The sequence below is a fragment of the Crinia signifera genome, chromosome 3 (genome assembly GCF_055691185.1).
Source record: "Crinia signifera chromosome 3, ASM5569118v1, whole genome shotgun sequence".
Lineage (NCBI taxonomy): Eukaryota > Metazoa > Chordata > Amphibia > Anura > Myobatrachidae > Crinia > Crinia signifera.
Genome location: NC_139219.1, coordinates 148,004,394 through 148,021,414, shown reverse-complemented (window position 1 = coordinate 148,021,414; position 17,021 = coordinate 148,004,394). Strand labels below are relative to the sequence as shown.

At 41.6% G+C, this 17,021-nt stretch overlaps 1 protein-coding gene across 1 annotated transcript in view; it reads right to left on the bottom strand.

Annotated features, from left to right (window-relative positions):
• Positions 1–283: 283 nt before the first annotated feature.
• The window catches only part of RSPO3 (R-spondin 3), an 81,086-nt gene continuing 64,348 nt past the window's right edge, over positions 284–17,021 (bottom strand). Inside the window, exon 5 of the mRNA XM_083176702.1 lies at positions 284–2,271. Within this exon, the coding sequence (XP_083032828.1) occupies positions 2,139–2,271 (133 nt within the window). The 3' untranslated portion in view covers positions 284–2,138. The remainder of the gene's footprint in view (positions 2,272–17,021) is intronic.

Here is a 17,021-nt window from a genome sequence, read left to right as displayed (position 1 = left end):
TAAGGGTGGAGATGTGTGCCAGTGGAGAAGTTGCTCATGGCAACCAATCAGCTGCTCTGAATAATTTGATACTAATAACGCAAATTATAAATGTTACTTCAATACTTTTATCACTGCTTCATACATTTACCACATAGACAGGAGTGCGGTCAGCTCTGCATCAGCTCCCATACCAGGGCCTACTACTAAATAACAAACATCTTGTCAAAAACAGTGTAAGGTGTTTATGGGCTGACTAGAGCAAAAGGACAGGATAGAAATACAAAACATGTTAAACACAACCTTGTCAAGAAATATATTTATTGTAGTGGAATTTCTTTCAATAGATACACACATTATTGAAATTGTGCCCCTTCTTCCTCCATGCTGATCGAAAAGCAGAATATAAAAATAAAAATGAGCTTTTCCAAAAGATAATATGACTGGGAAAAACCCATAATGCTTCCATGATATATTGCTTCCTCCGTTGTATTGCTGAGCTCTTCTACATTTTACAGCCAAACATCTAAGCTCTTGGAGGAGTCTACTGCAACTGGCGGACCAGTGCTTTGAAGACCCTCCCAACAGCCCATGGATTAAAGGTCTTGTTCAGTAAAATATATTTTTTTTTACATGCAGTTAGATGCATGAAAGCTATAGCAGTAAAAATGAAAGCAAAGGCATAGAACAAGCTGCCCTGCACAAATGTAATTATGTTTGGGACACCACGAGCGTCTGGAAACCATTCTGATGTTCAATACATTAAGCAATATTTCTAGAACTCTACAAAAACAATTCCTTCAGGATATCCTTCCAAGGTTGCACAGAAATAACCACTACAAGCTTTTTATGACTGCCAACTGCTCCTCTAAAATTCATGAGCAGATCATATTTCTTTTCATTTCTTCACCATGGAAAATATTGTTAGGTAAGGCCAGTGTTATTTCTGGACGTTTGTCATTTCTTTGTAACATTATGAAGCCAGCTCTTGTTCACATACACTCATGCAGCCAATCATACGTAACACACCAGACTGGGGGTAGATTACTATCTGAGTCTGTACACATATTACCCACCTTCACAAACCAAGGAAGCAGCTATAGCAGCTATAGACATTCCAAAGTTACTACATATGGCCTTATGCCATCATTGGCGATTTTTGCATGGACTTGGTGAAAAGCAGCGACAGGCATTCTGCCCAGGTATTGGCCAACAATGGTCCATTCTGGACCTAAAAACATAAGTTGGATCATTTAGATCATACATTCTGTCCACTGGCTGTGCCTGAGCAAACAGTCAAATGATAAAACAACATTTTTTTACCTGGAATATGAATATGTCAACAGTCATATATGTGAGTGCTAATAAATTAAAATAAATCTAACCATTTTACAAAAAAGAGCAGCTTTGCTTTGAGATTAGTGTTGCAGTTTGTTCCTATGATTAGACATATAAGTAACATGTTATCCTCCAACACAGACTAAATATAGTTTGTTACAGTTGTGAAGCAGCGTCATTACAGATAAAACTCAGGTCAATCTTACTACTGTAACTAAACTGAAACCAAAGATAAAAATATTTTAGAAAAATTCAAATTCTACAGTGGAGTGAGGTAACCATTCTGTACCTGGCTATGACATGCCCATATTCTCAGCAATTTGTACTGCTGGTATATCGTATGTTACGATTTAACCACAGAAATGCATTGGGGAAAAAAATGGCGCTGTAGACTTCAGCATATATATATATCTTGCCTATAGTTCTGGGAAAAAATGCTTTAAAATACTTTACAAAATAGGGGGAAGATGTTGCTATTAAGTTACATAGAATACAGTCTTAATTGTCTTTTACAGATGCACAGAGGCATACAAATATGAAGCATCTGCACAGCACTTTCCAGCTTTTTGGCTTGCTTTTTATATCCCTGTCTCTCTTTAGCCTCCTTCTTTATCAGTATTTCCTCAGAAAGGGTGAGAGAAGCTTGGAATGTTGTTTAAGCCTTTGGTTTATGAGAACTGCCCATTCCATCAAGAGGTTTAGTCAACTGGGGATGTGATTGATATAGCAGCACCAGAAGTCGGTGAAAGAGGTGCAAGGCCTTTCATGACTGATAAGAGCACAAGAAAGAGTTTTGCTGTATCTTCATCATTTTCCATCTCCTAGGTCCTGACTTCTCTTTGCTTTCCTTCTTCTCGCTGAAGTTTATTCTGCTTTTTCTGCCTCTCTTTACTCGGTACGTCTCCTTTGTTTATTCTCTTCTTATTCTTTTTTGTTTCATCTTTACCTTTTGCTCTAAAATGAAGATGGAAAAAACAGTAAATCCCTTATTCCTTTCACAATACAGAATAGTAAAACAATAACTATTGTAGTTTGTATATAAGCAATTTTCTTACATTGGAGCAGATTTAAAATAAAGTGAAGGTGTTGTCCTTAGTAACCAGTCAAATCAGGTTATAGTTATTTATTCATATACTGTATATATTGTAGAAGGCCTGTCCTGTCTCCATATACATAATATTATCTACCTACACTAATATGAAACAAAGGGGTTAATTCTGGTTTGTACACGAATGCTGTTGCAATTGTTACTTTTTAGGCTACACCCTGAAAACGGCCATCACACACCTTCCCAACCTCTCCTCCTAAACTTATCTTAACACCTCCAAACAGCCACTTCCTGTCAATCACTCAGTGCGAGCGAGTTCACAGAATGTGTATTGCGATGACAACACATATGTTGTTTGCCGATAATCACTCTGATGTGTAAAAATTTAAATTTGAGGCAAAGAGGGTCAGATACCCTGTCAGTGACCCAGTAACCCTGGTGGATTTTACGATATAAAAGGAGAGGAGATTAAGCTAGTAGCAAAAGTGTTACAAAAGCATCTAAAATAAAGGTTCTAAGGTCAAGAAAGCCCCCAGAAAGTGAAGTAACTATGGTGCCGCAGACCCCTCCATGGCATGGGGGAGGAAGCGCTGGCAAGGTTTGCATCGAGCACCAAGAATAAAGGAGGCGCTGTGCAGGGGCAGGAAGTGCTGCATAGGTATGGCCATCAACCATTGATGATGTAAAATTATTGATGGTCTAGGGCCAATGTAGAATAGTTTTGCCATCGATGGGGCGATCCAGATGGTGTCCCTCCATCGATGTCAAAGCATAACAACATTTTTTTTTCTTAGCCGAGGAGCCGGGACACGGAGCATAGCGCCGCCCCTAACACCTGTAAAGCTTAGACTCCACTTAAACAGTGACCAAAGTATAGACCAAAATGGTGAATAACTGAGCATAACATATAAGAGATTATGTTTTTTTTTGCATTGGTTTTAAAATGATCAATGTTTCTTTGTATTGAGCCTTTTTTAAAACAGGGTAAGAAAAATACTTGAATGGTATGCAGCGAAAATATAAATATAATGGCTTCTTTAATTGTATTCCTTAAGCAAGTAAAACACATAGAAATGGTGGGCTTATTAAAGGATGCACTACATGAAAAAAACAATATCTGTAAACAACCACCCCCCATCACCAAAATACATATCAGGGTAAAAATCTCCATATCTCCTATATGTAATATAAGCTTCTATGTTTTTATTATGCACTACTTTGAGTTATAGCTGTGAGCACTGTATAGTACTTTTGGGCAGATGTATTAAGCCTTAACAAGAGATAATAAATGCAAGGGTGATAACGAGAAATAAACATCCAGCCAATCAGCTCCTTACTGACTTTTTTCAAACACAGCCTGTAACATGGCAGTTAGCAGGTGATTGGCTGGACGTTTATCTCTCCTTATCACCCTTGCATTTATCTCTTGTTAAGGCTTAATACATCTGCCCCTTTATTTGTAAACAGTGAAAATTATTGAATTTACTTGAATCTCTTCAATAAAGTGGTTTAAAGGGAGAACTCTCAATATTATTCACAGGAGGCTTGTTACCAGCATACAGGAGAGAAGAGACCATTTTATGATTGAACATAACTAGTTGACACCATGGGGACACCATGAGGCACCTTTTAAGCCAGTTATATGCTACTGCTTATCCTCCTGGCTAAGCCTAATAAATATTGACATTAAGCTAATGATTTCAATCCCCTTTAACTGACTTTAAGTACTCTGAATACTAATTACTAAGCCTTGGAGAAAGGTAAAGTGGATGCTGAAAAAGTACTTACCAACCAGCACCTGGCAGTAAAAACTGGTTGGCTGCTACTTTCTCCATCTCTACTTTCTCACTCTCCAAGTCAAGGGGCCTAATTCAGCATTGATTGCTAATAAGAGAATTTGCAGTGGACTTCGAGGAGAAAGCCACTGCCTAGACAGAAAGAGAAAACGTCCCCGTGCAAATTAGCGAATTTATTGCTAACCGCTATACAATCACAATTCCCGAAACATTGAAGAGACTTTGCCATTTATGCAAATATGTGAAGGACTGAAGCTTCCACTAATCTGCGAATGAAACAAGCTAGAATTAGTCATTGCTGATTTCACAGACCCTCCTCAAAAAAGCATAGGCACGCCTGCATTTTTTCATGCACACCCAGAAAACGGCAGGTTTCCGTCCACAAATGCCGGCTTCCTGTTAGTCAAACTGTCACTGTGGCTTCATTGCGTTTACGATTCATGCGGATTTTTAGTCACTAATCCCTCTTGCACTTGTGCAATGTGTACTGTAAGCATGCGCAGTCATTAGATAATTGCTCAACTTGCTCATTCTCAAATTAGCGATCTATACTGAATGGGTACATAGACCCCATAACCTGTTAGGGAGTTCTTTTTTTTTTTTTTAAACCTTCAATATTCTAATGCACTTTTGAGAACAAATGAAAAAGCACACGTGTTAGAAGTTAAAGGAAAGCACACTGTAAAAGCCCCATCTGTGAACAATGGGATTTGTGTCACAGATGTTAGCATTATACAACGCAAATATTAGTTCTCATGCAGCACTCTTACACAACTACATAAATCCAATCAATTTTGTTAAATCTATGTTTCGAAATACTTGGGTTAATCATATTCTGGACAGCTCTAAAAAGATAGATATTGGCAGAAAAGGGATTTACTGAGTTTGTTTCTTTTAACCATGTTTTTATTTTCCACAAACTAATTAATTACTAGATTAGATTCCTGTCTCAGACAGTATTCTGTGACCCGCTAAATGTGAACTGTGATCATGTTGTTTGCATTAAATGACATCTTGGTGTGAATTCTGCTCCAAATTAAAAGTAAAAGGTCAAATATGGAGCTGCAAGTTTTAAAGCAAAGACAAAAGTCACTGATGTCCTTTCATGCTTAATTTGCAATCTGTTTCACATTATTAAAACTGGCATAGTTTTGTGACTACAAATATAGAACAATGATCTATAACCAAGATACACCAAAAACATTTGAGACTATTAAATATATGTCACAAGCATGGGCGTAACTATAATGGGTGCAAGGGGATGCTATGCAATCCGTGGATAGACAATGTCTAGGTCGACAGTCAAAAGGTCAACCGCTATTGGCCGACAGTGACTAGGTTGACACCTAAAGATGGTCGACACTGCCAAATGGTCAACAAAAGCTTATGGTTGACATAAGCAAGGTCAACAGTCAAAATTTCGATCTTTTTTTTAAAAAGGTGGTTTTTCATACTTTACTATCGAAGTGGGCATAGAGTGGGAATATACTAGTGCCTGAAGCATGGTGAGCGAAATGAGCCATACCATATATACTATCTACATGTCGACACCATAAAAATCATGAGAAACTCATGTCAACATTTTGGCAGTGTCGACCTAAAACATTTCAACCCTTTTTCATAGTCGACCCAGTCACTGTCAACCGTTAGTGGGTGACCTAGTGACTGTCGAACTATACATTGTCTCTCCTCTATTCCTTAACCCAAGGGGCTACATACCAATTTCCCAGATTTGACTGCTAAGCAATCGGGTCTGATGCATTGCCCAACCTGAATTGGGTGACATTACATTTTCAGAGAGAGGAGTGTGTAGTGGATTGTATAAGGGTAGGGGGGCACTGTAATGTTGGACACAATAATCTGATTTGCTTATTGTAATGTGGATTGCTCCATTATGTTATAATACGAATTAAGGCACCTTAATGTGGCACCATATGAAATGGATACACGAGTGTCACCCTTCCAGAGGGTAATACCGAAATGCTGGCTCCTCTGCAGTGATAGGAGCTAGGTGCTGCAGAGTGACATTAACCCCTTAGCTAAGAGGGACCTGGATATGTAGACACTAGTCTCAGGGGCATCCCAGCATCTCTGGGGGTAATATTGGCTACACTGGGTGTCACTTACCTCCTGTGCTGCCACTGAATGGAGGCATTATAGTATGGCATAATATGAACTGGAGCACAACATGACATTGGCCCTTATTCAGATCTGATAGCAGTACAAAGTTGTTCTCAAAATGGGCAAAACCATGTGCACTGCAGGTGATGCAGATGTAATATGTGCAGAGAGAGTTAGATTTGGGTTAGTTATTTTGTTTCTGTGCAGGGTAAATACTGGCTGCATTATTTTTACACTGCAATTTACATTTCAGTTTCAACACACCCCACCCAAATGTAGCTCTCTCTGCACATGTTACATCTGCCCCACCTGCAGTGCACATGGTTTTGCCCATTTTGAGAACAGTCAAGGGGGCGCATTACCCCTCCTACCCTCATTGTAAATTGGTTGTGGAGAAATGTCTCTTGAAACATTGGGACAAGGGGCATTTCAAAATGTTACTAAGGGGCTCATGATCATTTCTGGTAACACCCCTGTTTATGAGAGTTGCCTTACAAAATAAATGTTTGCCGCCCCATATGTCTCCAGGCAATTGTGTGTGAATTCGGGCTGAAATCAGCCTGCGAGAGGTGCGAATTTGGGTGCTGTTGCCAGGATTGAAACACCACAGCATTGACACATCGCATCTTTTGCATCTATAGGATGGAGCCCATAGCTTGAATACATTTTATTAGCAGATCATTTACAAAACAATAAAGAAATTGGTTCTTGTTTAGTTTCACAGGGGCAGCATGGCCGGCCGCTTCTTCCGGGTTCGGCGCTCAGCAAACTTTCTAAAGTAAAGTCCATGCCAACGTGAATAGTTCATACCCCCACTATTCACGTTGGCATTGAGTTGATTTTAAATAGCGTGGTGAGCATGGTGAGCGTGGGGAGCATAGCGAGCCACCGAGCCCGTAGCATGGGCAAGTGAAGCGAGCCCCGCAAGGGGACACAGACGCTGCTGCGACTGAGACGCTCCTGCCGTGAAATGAAACAAGTACCAAGAAATTAATAATAATTACAAAGTAATAAAACAATTATTATTATTATTAATAAAGAGATATAAATTTAATCATTCTCACTGTATGAAAATAGTACTATACAGTGCTCACAGCTATAATGTAAAAGTAGTGCATAATAAAAACATAGAAGTGCATACTACATGAAGGAGAAATGGATTTCTACATTTCACAGTACAATTGTAAACCTGATGATTTACCCTCATGTCTACAATTGTACTGCCAGCAAGCATAATATTCTTACATAAAATGCCTGTTTTCTGAGATATATATACTGCTTGTCACCATTCTGATTGTTGGCAAGACGTATGCATCAGAGGCGCAAGTTCAGCCCAGTCTCACAGAGGCAAGATAGAACTTTGTGCCCCTGCCCCTTAAAAAAAGGTATGCCTATAACCGGTGGGTCTGTGTGAAACTCACAAGATAAACGGCCCGATACCTTACGGCCACTCCTCCCCTTGGAGAACTCGCAAGCAATGCTCCCTTGAGGTGCCAGGGACCTTCCCAGGTGGCAGGATCTCATGCAATATATATCGCATGTAATCCCAGCCAAGCCTGCCTGGCTCAGAAGAAATCCTAGAGATTGCTTTCGCAGCAGAGATGACTCAGAGGGTCTGTTGCGATGTGCACGGGACTGCACATCGCATCGGACCTGCTGTCATTCACCTGCAATTTGGGTTATTTTTCTGCGGTTGATTGCTGCAATCACAGTAAAAGAGCCCAAATTGCAGATAAATTGCCCAGGGTATGAAGGGCCTTTAGCAGTCTGCAGTGTGAATCAGCTTTCCATCTGACAGTCCAGCTACAGTGACTGGTGCACCATTGCTTGCTGCAGCTCAGGCTGAGCAGTAACAGGCAGGAGCAGCCCTGTCCCCTATACCAGGTGTTATTACCATACCATGGATTCAAACCCATAACATGTTGCATTGCAGTCAAACCCCTTTCCGCTCATGGAGTTGGTCAGGAGATGACGAGCTTCAAACATGAGGGAAAAGTACTTTAATATAGATAATTGAGAAGTGCCTCCCATTGTGCAGCATTATGCGTAGTGATATACTCCGCACCACTCTAGTTACGGCCCTGCACCTTAACCACTAGATGGGTAAAGGGACTGGGGTTTCCCCCTGTATACCTGTAGGCCATTCCAGTCCTGGGCATTACTGTAACATTTGGTTCACACATGCTGCAATATTGAATTAGAAAAAATAAGTTGTGAAACAATAATACATTGCAACCACATGGCATATTCACTCCTCGTTCTCTGATTGTTTGCTTATATGGGCCTAGTATCATTTTACTTTTTGCTATTTATCACCATGAAAATTAGGATCTTTGGAACCTATTTCGTTGAACCACAAATCAGATAACAATGTGTATTTTTTTCTGTGCAAACTTGTAAAACACCACTAGGGGGCATCCTTACACTAGTACAATTACAAGTACTCAGACATAAGATCATCCTGGTAACTATTTTGCAATACTGAAGTGGCTGTAATCATTATAACATTTAAAGTTATACAGTATATGAATTTCATTCAATGTGAATTTAGATTTTAAGCAAATTAGTTTTTTAGAGTTACGTTCACTTAAAAAAAAAGAATTAATATGACTGCAATATTTTATTATCAAGTGCATGGGCATACAGTATGTTAATGGCAGCATAAGTGTCAAAAAAACATTAGCTGAGTTAGTAGTATATGCATCCAAAAACAGGGATCTTAAACGCCTTGTGTAATATTAGTATATTTACTCCCATACAGTATATTGAGTTGGATGCATCTTAAGATCTTCATATGTGCTCCAAGTCAACGTTACAATACACACAAACAGATCATACTGTAAGTGCAAGAAAAAAAAATCTGCAAGAAACATTTTGTTCTGAAATCAGTTTATTTGCTTTTCATTTCAATTTAAAAGCTACAGGAGCCCATACACGCTCCGTTTTGCGGCTCCGTTATGTACTTTTAAAGTACACATCATATCGGATCGCATGCCTTGTGCATGCATTGTGCATGCACTGTGATCCGATACGATGTGTAGCTAGTACAAAAAGTATGTGCAGCACATACTTTTTGTACCGTACTATGTGATGCGCGGGAGCATAGTACAGAACGGAGCCGGACTAAAACGGACCGTGTATGGGCTCCTTAACATTCATTTAAAAAATGGAAGCATCAAAAGTGTATTAAAGCTACACCCACACATCAGAATATATAATCATGAGCAAAATGGAAAGCACATACTGTATAAACTTCAAGTGAGAATATGCAATCAGCCAATCAGAAGATGCTAGTTAGTGTCAGCAACTGTCATTATTATCATCATCAACAGCATGCATTTGCACCAATGCTCAGATACCAGAACGTGATAATAGCTACTGTTAGGTAAACTCCATGTGGGACTGCAGGCCAGTCTGTCTCAGTTTCCAGTTACATGAGTACAATATGTTCTTACTATATTTGGCATACGTTTGCATGTCTTTTCCTGGTTTAGTGTAGGACAATTCAAGACAAGAATTCAGAATAAGCAAAAAACTGGCATGCACACTAAAACTGACTTCTAGGGGCTGCATTGTAGCCCCAAGAAGCCCGATAAGAGCTTAGTACAAATGGTAAATGTCATATTTTACCTTTAGTACATCCCATCCTAATTCATAAATAATTTACTTTCAGAGAAGCAGTCCAAAAAGTTGTCCACTTGGTGATCCTGGTGAAGAGTGCGGTACTTCCACATACTACATTCTCAGCCTGGGTGTGGTATGTGACTCCGACAGTCGGGATCCCGACAGTCATTATCCCGACGTCGGGATCCCGAAAGTCATTATCCCGACGTCGGGATCCCGAAAGTCATTATCCCGACGTCGGGATCCCGACTGCCCGGAGTCAGACAGCATGGCGAGCGCAAAAAAGCCCCTTGCGGGCTCGCTGCACTCACCACGCTGCAGGTACGGTGGTTCGCTATGCGAGCCACCTATTCTATTCTCCCTCTATGGGGGTCGTGGACCCCCACGAGGGAAAATAGCGGGTGGCCGTCAGGCACCCAGCTGTCGGCGTTTTGACAGTCGGGATCCCGACGTCAGGTAAATGACTGTCGGGATCCCGACTGTCGGGAACCCGTCCGGCACCCCTCAGCCTTTAGTACCTAAATGTGCATGCCCCAGAAATGAGCAGAAATACAGACAGCTTATGATGCCCTGGGTCTGTGTACAGATTGACATCATGTTTCCAGGTATTGGAATCCTGACTGTCAGGAGCCCAACAGGGGGGTGAAGAACATTCAAGCCCCTTGTGGGCTTGCTGTGCTCGCCACACTGTGGGTTCAGTGGCGACCTGTTTTATTCTCCCTTCATGGTGGTCCTATTCTGATGTCGGAGAAACAACCCTTGGCGTCATCCGGCACCCCATGTTTCCCAGCCTCCAAGTAATGGCATGCTACGCGGTCAGGTGGGCATCAGTAGGGGGCAGCATTAAAAAATTCTTGACAGCAGTGTGGGGTCTGTTGACTGCTGATGGCCATTGTGCTTCTTTGAAGAGGATGAAGGGTGGGCAGGCATACACACATTACATCCCCCCAGCACAGATCTCCTGGTGGGGAGATAACTTTGAAGCTGGGCTGACGCAGATACGCTGCAGTGGGCAGACAAGTGGAGTAGCCCACCCCGGGCACCTCTAATTGGCCAGATTTAGGGGTGGAGGGAGCAGAGAGAATGCATGGGGTACAACAGTCTTCTCTGCTTTTCTCCTGTTAGTAAACTCATTTCACCATCCAGAGATGGAAAATTATTTTAGAGAAGCAAGATGGAAAGCTAAGATTTCCATACTATGAATAACTCTACCCACACTATTGCATGCAGAGCAGGAACACCACTGGAGAAATCATGAACTTCTGCATGGTCTACCTCCTTCCTGAATAGAATGAAGCAGTGAATAGCAAGGCTTTTCAATGCCTTATGAATAGACCCCTAAATACAGTAGAGCCCATGCATTATTAACATAGGTGTGCACAGCATATTTTGTTAGGGAGTGCACCATCAATGGGGTGTCCCTAGCCCCACTTATTGGGCATGTGTAACACCACCCATTGAATGTGTCTAAAACCACCAATCTACCATCATCTCTTGTTACTCACTACAATATAATACGTCTCTCAGCTGCACCATAATCTCCTGCCTATTTCAGTTTTAATCTTCTAATTACTCTGTGTAACAGTACATGCAAATAAAGTCAAAAACATCTATGGATGACGAAGGTATGTAGTGATAGGACAATGGTCTAGTGCACGTAATAATGCTGAGCACACGTAATTGATTGGTGGGAGCTTCTATCTAGAAAGCAAAATTATTTGGTAAAATGTATTTGCTGGTATTGTTAGCGGCAGGGAGGGGTTCATAAGGGTAGGCACAGTATTAGGGGGTGCCTGTGTACCCCTAACACTCAATGGGTGTTATTCTGATGTGATTTTTAGCATCTGCACATGCGCAGTTATTTGGTCCTGCCAATATGAGGCCACTTTTCCATTTTTCCAAGGGCATTTCAAGGGCGTTTGAAATCCCCATTTTGCTTGTACAATATATATATATATATATATATATATATATATATATATATATATATATATATATATGTGGATGTAGTTGTATTTTGGCAAAAAATAGCACTTTGTTACATTATATAATAAGATTTTACACATATGTAGAAATACTTTACTTCTTTACCCCAATACACTTTTCATAATGCTCTCTGTAACTACAAAGTCTTTGTGCGTTACTACAAACGTATGTAATTCTGTATACTGACGACTCTCCTGCAAGGTGCTGGATTTTCCTATATTTTCAGATAGTCCCCTGGACCCCCAGAATAGTGGCTTCATATCCCACATCTCACCCAATTCTTAGGGAAGGGGCCAAGATGGGAAGATAATACCGGAAATTGAAGGTCTGTATGTAGAAGGTGGGACAAAAATGATGCATATTGCATCATTTTAACTCCAGCCCCTTCACCATAGGCTTGACCTGCGATTCTCTCTGTTTTTCCATGATTGGGGCTAGATCCTAATGATATGACAGTAGGCCTCTCCATGTGGTGTCAGATGACCTCCGACGGTCAGTACACCAACATCGGAATCCCAACTGTTAAATGCCCGACAGTCGGGATCCTGACTTACAGGGGCTAGTCTCCCTCGTGGGGACCACCGAAAGGGGCTTCGATGCACTCTCCCCCCCGTCAGAGTACCAGCAGTCAGGATTCTGATGTTGGTAAACTGACCGTCAGAATCCCAACTGTCAGACCACTATACCACACCCAACTCAATGTCCTCTATGGTTTTCTCCCAGAGGAGAGAAAGATAAAGTTGGCAAGTGTGTCCAATATCCAAATATGTCTGGTGATATGCCTGTGATGAGACGGTAGCCAGCACTTGCTAGAGATTGTTGTGCCTATAGCAGTGATGGCTAACCTCGACACTACAGCTGTTGTCGAACTACACATCCCAGCATGCCCTGCATCAGTTTTTGCATGGCCAAATAGCAAAACTGTAGCAGTGTAGTTCAACAACATCTGGAGTGTCAAGGTTAGCCATCAAGGGCCTATAGTAACTTATTTTTGCAATTTATTCTAGCATTTATTTTTTGCTATTGAAGAGAATGTAGCAATAAATAAATACTAGAATACATTACAAAACAAAGATTATGGAGTTGTTAAGGAGGTATATATGTTTACTTGAAACCTAGTAGCTAATGCATTTCTCTTTATGAAAACAATTGTTAACAACCTTTTCATACACCTTTTCATGTAAGTTTGTCCAGGTGTATGTATACCTAGTGCTTATGTGACTGTTATAAAGTGAAAGTAATGTCTGGGGCTTGGCCTCATAAAAGGGGCGTGGTCTATACTCACGCCCCCATTTTGACTCTATGGGGGCATGACCCAGAGGCTCTATGAGCCTCTAGACATGCCCCCTGGCTGCGGGAATAGATGCTTTGCACACAGCGTTTATTCACCGTTGCTCAGCAGCCGACAGGGGGGACTCCCTACAGCCCCCCTTGCCGAGGAACACTGCCGGCCGTGGGAGACATTCCCGCGGTTTTCGGGACTGTTGGGAGGAAGAACAGGACCAAGCAGGGCCGTCTTTTCGTATGGGCTTAATGGGCACTTGCCCAGGGGCCCCAGGTGTATAAGGGCCATATGCTGATAGCTGAGGATCCCCTTTTCCCAGGGATACCAGCATTTAAAAAATCAGCCCTGGGGAACTGGAGATATCCAACTTCAAAGCAACAGTCCACATCTGACCTGTTAATTGCAATTCCCAGTCATATTTCTCAGGTTCTCTCTGACTTAGAGTATATTCCAAAAGCTGGGGCTCTCCCCTTTCTGCCGACAATAGCGGCTTGTCTCTATCATGCCCAGGGGCGGATCCAGGATAAAATGACAGGGGGGGGCACCATGATAAAAGAGGGTTTAGGTGGGGGAGGGCCAGTGTTAGTGGTGCCAGTGTACATGCTAAGAGAGCGACAGAGAGAGGGTGGCAATGGGATTAAAAATAGGCCCACCATGGCAACAAAAGTGAAGGATGTAGTTGTGCGCGCGCCGAAGGCGCGCTCTGGAAAAGGGGGTGTGGCCACTCAACAGGGGGCATGTCCTTGAGTGTAGTGTACAACACCATATACAACTTCTACACATTATGCTACAAAATACTAGACCCCATTATACTTGCCCCTTACACATGATGCCAAATGGAATGAGCCAAAATTCAAACAATGCTACATGGATTGTGTCAAAATTCACATAATGCCACACGGATTGAGCCAAAATTTACATAATAACACACGGATTGAGCCAAAATTCACAAAATGCCAAATGGATTGAGCCAAAATTCACATAATGCCACATGGATTGTGTCAAAATTCACATAATGCCACACGGATTGAGCCAAATTCATAAAATGCCATATGGATTGAGCCAAAATTCACATAATGCCACATGGATTGAGCCAAAATTCAAATAATGCCACGTATTGAGCCAAAATTCACATAATGCCACACGGATTGAGACAAAATTCACATAATGCCACACGGATTGAGCCAGAATTCACATAATGCCACACAGATTAAGACAAAATTCACAATACGCTTCATAAACAGGGACAAAGGCGCGCATTAAACTTTTACACCATAATGTCCATTGCATGTTAAGTTACACGGCATGATGTCCATTATGTATTATGATAAACACCATAATGCCTATTAAAAATTATGCTACATACAGTAAGTGCTGCTTAACTACATGCTCATTGCCAAGGGTTCCATGCTCATTGCCAGAGGTTCCATGCTCGTTGCCATGTGGGATTTCATGCTCATTGCCAAGGGGAATACATGCTCGCGGTAAATGGGGGACAGCCGCCAGGCAGAAGTGATAGCCACTGACAGTGGCAGAGCCTGGCTGTATTCCGAGCACTGCAGGTCCCAGCAATTTGAAATAATACCCATTTCACACCAGAAAATGCATTCCCATGTTGGCCCCTTTTACACCAGCCTAGTCCCTGCATTTTCTGGTGTGAGGGGGAGAGAAAACCACCCCTCCCCCCTTTAACCAGTTATCTCATTTAACCGGCTATATCTTCGGAACTAACTGACCCATTTACATGAGACAAGTATTATATTGAAGAACTTTTGAGTGGGCTTTGAATGATTTTGGTCCAGTGAAACTGAAACGTTTGGTTCCATAGTAATCTGCCCTCAAAGTACATGAACAGCCATGAAATTACATTTCAAAAATAAAAAATCGATTTACACGCTATATCTCTGGAACTGATTGACCAATATGGACCATCCTGGTATCATATTGAAGGCCCAGCGATTTGGAATTGAATGACATCAACCACAAGCTCCTGTTAGCCGTCGGAACCGTGTGGGGGTCGGAATTGACGGGTCCCATATTATCCTATGGGGAAAAAATGTTACAGCTTTGCCAGGCGATATCTCCGGTTCCCGGGGGGCTAGAGACATGGGGCTGGGCTCGTTGGAAAGCTCTGGTCCTCATCTACAAAATGAATGACAGGGGGGGCACGTGCCCGGGTGCCTTCCCCCCTGAATCCGCCACTGATCATGCCCAGAATCAGAGATATCAGCCTTCCAGCAGCCGGTCCCTGCTCCAGCTCTAAACGTCTGGTGTACAGTTTTATATTTTTATCAATGGATTGCTCTGGCTCCTGATCTCTGATCCCCAAGTCCCCAGCACCTCCTGAAAGGTGGGACTCTAGGTTTTTTTACTATTGAAGGATAAGAAATCTATTTCCAGATAATGGTGATATCTGCAGTGAAACAAGCTGCCCTTCCACCGGAAAATGACGAATATTAAGCCCACACCATTATCCAAACACCCTTTACCTCCCTGGAAGTCATTTACAAGGGACCCTTCATTCAGCTCAGTGTCCCCTTCCACACGCTAGTGTTCAGCCTCCCACCACCTGTGCACTAAAGGAGTAATTAGCAGAAGTTACTGCTCCAGGTCCTACATGTTGAATGGAAGATAGAGCATACCCTGCCACCCGTGGGACATCAAAGCTGCTGCTGATAGCACCCCCCACCCCTAGGAGGGGAGAATGGGTAAGGGCCCCAGTGCATTGCTTTGCCCAGGGGCCCACACTGCTGTTAAGACAGCCCTGGGAGCAAGAAATGTTCCATAGAATGTGTCTTCTCCTCCGCTTTATTTAATTTGCATAAACTGGTTCTGCAATAGCAGATCTCATGAGTACCTTGGAATCTAGATGACAATCTAAGTACAGGGTGTATACTCAGTTTGATCTTAGCTATTTAATAGGCTATAATCTTATGTATATTGGATCAGCCCACAAATGTCTTCCATACTGGTTATTGGTGCACTTTAATTTAGTTAATACTTTATTCTTAAAACAAAAACAAGATTACAGTATGCATACATTCTGGCTTCATTGGTAATACAAGTATTATAGACTAGATACAGCAGAATAATTCTAAACAGTGGCTCTGACTGTTTTATTTGTTTTAAAGTTGAGAATTTTGCTACAGGCTACAAATATTCAGCAATTTAATATTAAAGAACAAAGTTGCATTTGCTTGCTATAAACACATTGTGTATTATTAATTGGAATGAAAGCAAGTTACAAAGCAAATACATTAAAGAGTTGGCATTCTATTGTCTGCATGTGGTTTTCTAGCCAGCTCCTCTCTAATGGAACAGCTCTACTTATACCCCTTTCACATCGCACTTTTAAAACGATATATTGCCGTTTTTTTTCCATTTTAAAACGTTTAAGGCTGCAATCTCAAAGTGCCAGAGTTGTTTTACCGGTTAAAGTTAACCGGTATTTCAACACGGTTAAAAAGCAGAGTCCTACACGTTTTAAAGCCGTTTTTTTTTTTGGCAGTTTGAACAGCTCTATTTCAATGGCTTGAAACGTGTCCGTTGGGGGTTAAACGGGTTGAATGTTTGAATGGTATTAAATGATTTTTAAAACGGTTTTCACCTGCAATGTGAAAGGTCTCAAGGCTTAGACCCGTTTTAAAGTCCCATTTAAGAATACTGTGTCATTACCCATTTCTGCAATGTGAAAGCAGTATAAATGTCATCTACACTAAGATATTTTATTTATTGTATTAAGTAATTCTTGTGTTTCAGTCCGCCAGCCTTTGTACAAGCCATGCCCAAACTTGGGTGTGATATGGCGCTCCGACAGGGGGTATCCCGACGGTCAGTATTACGA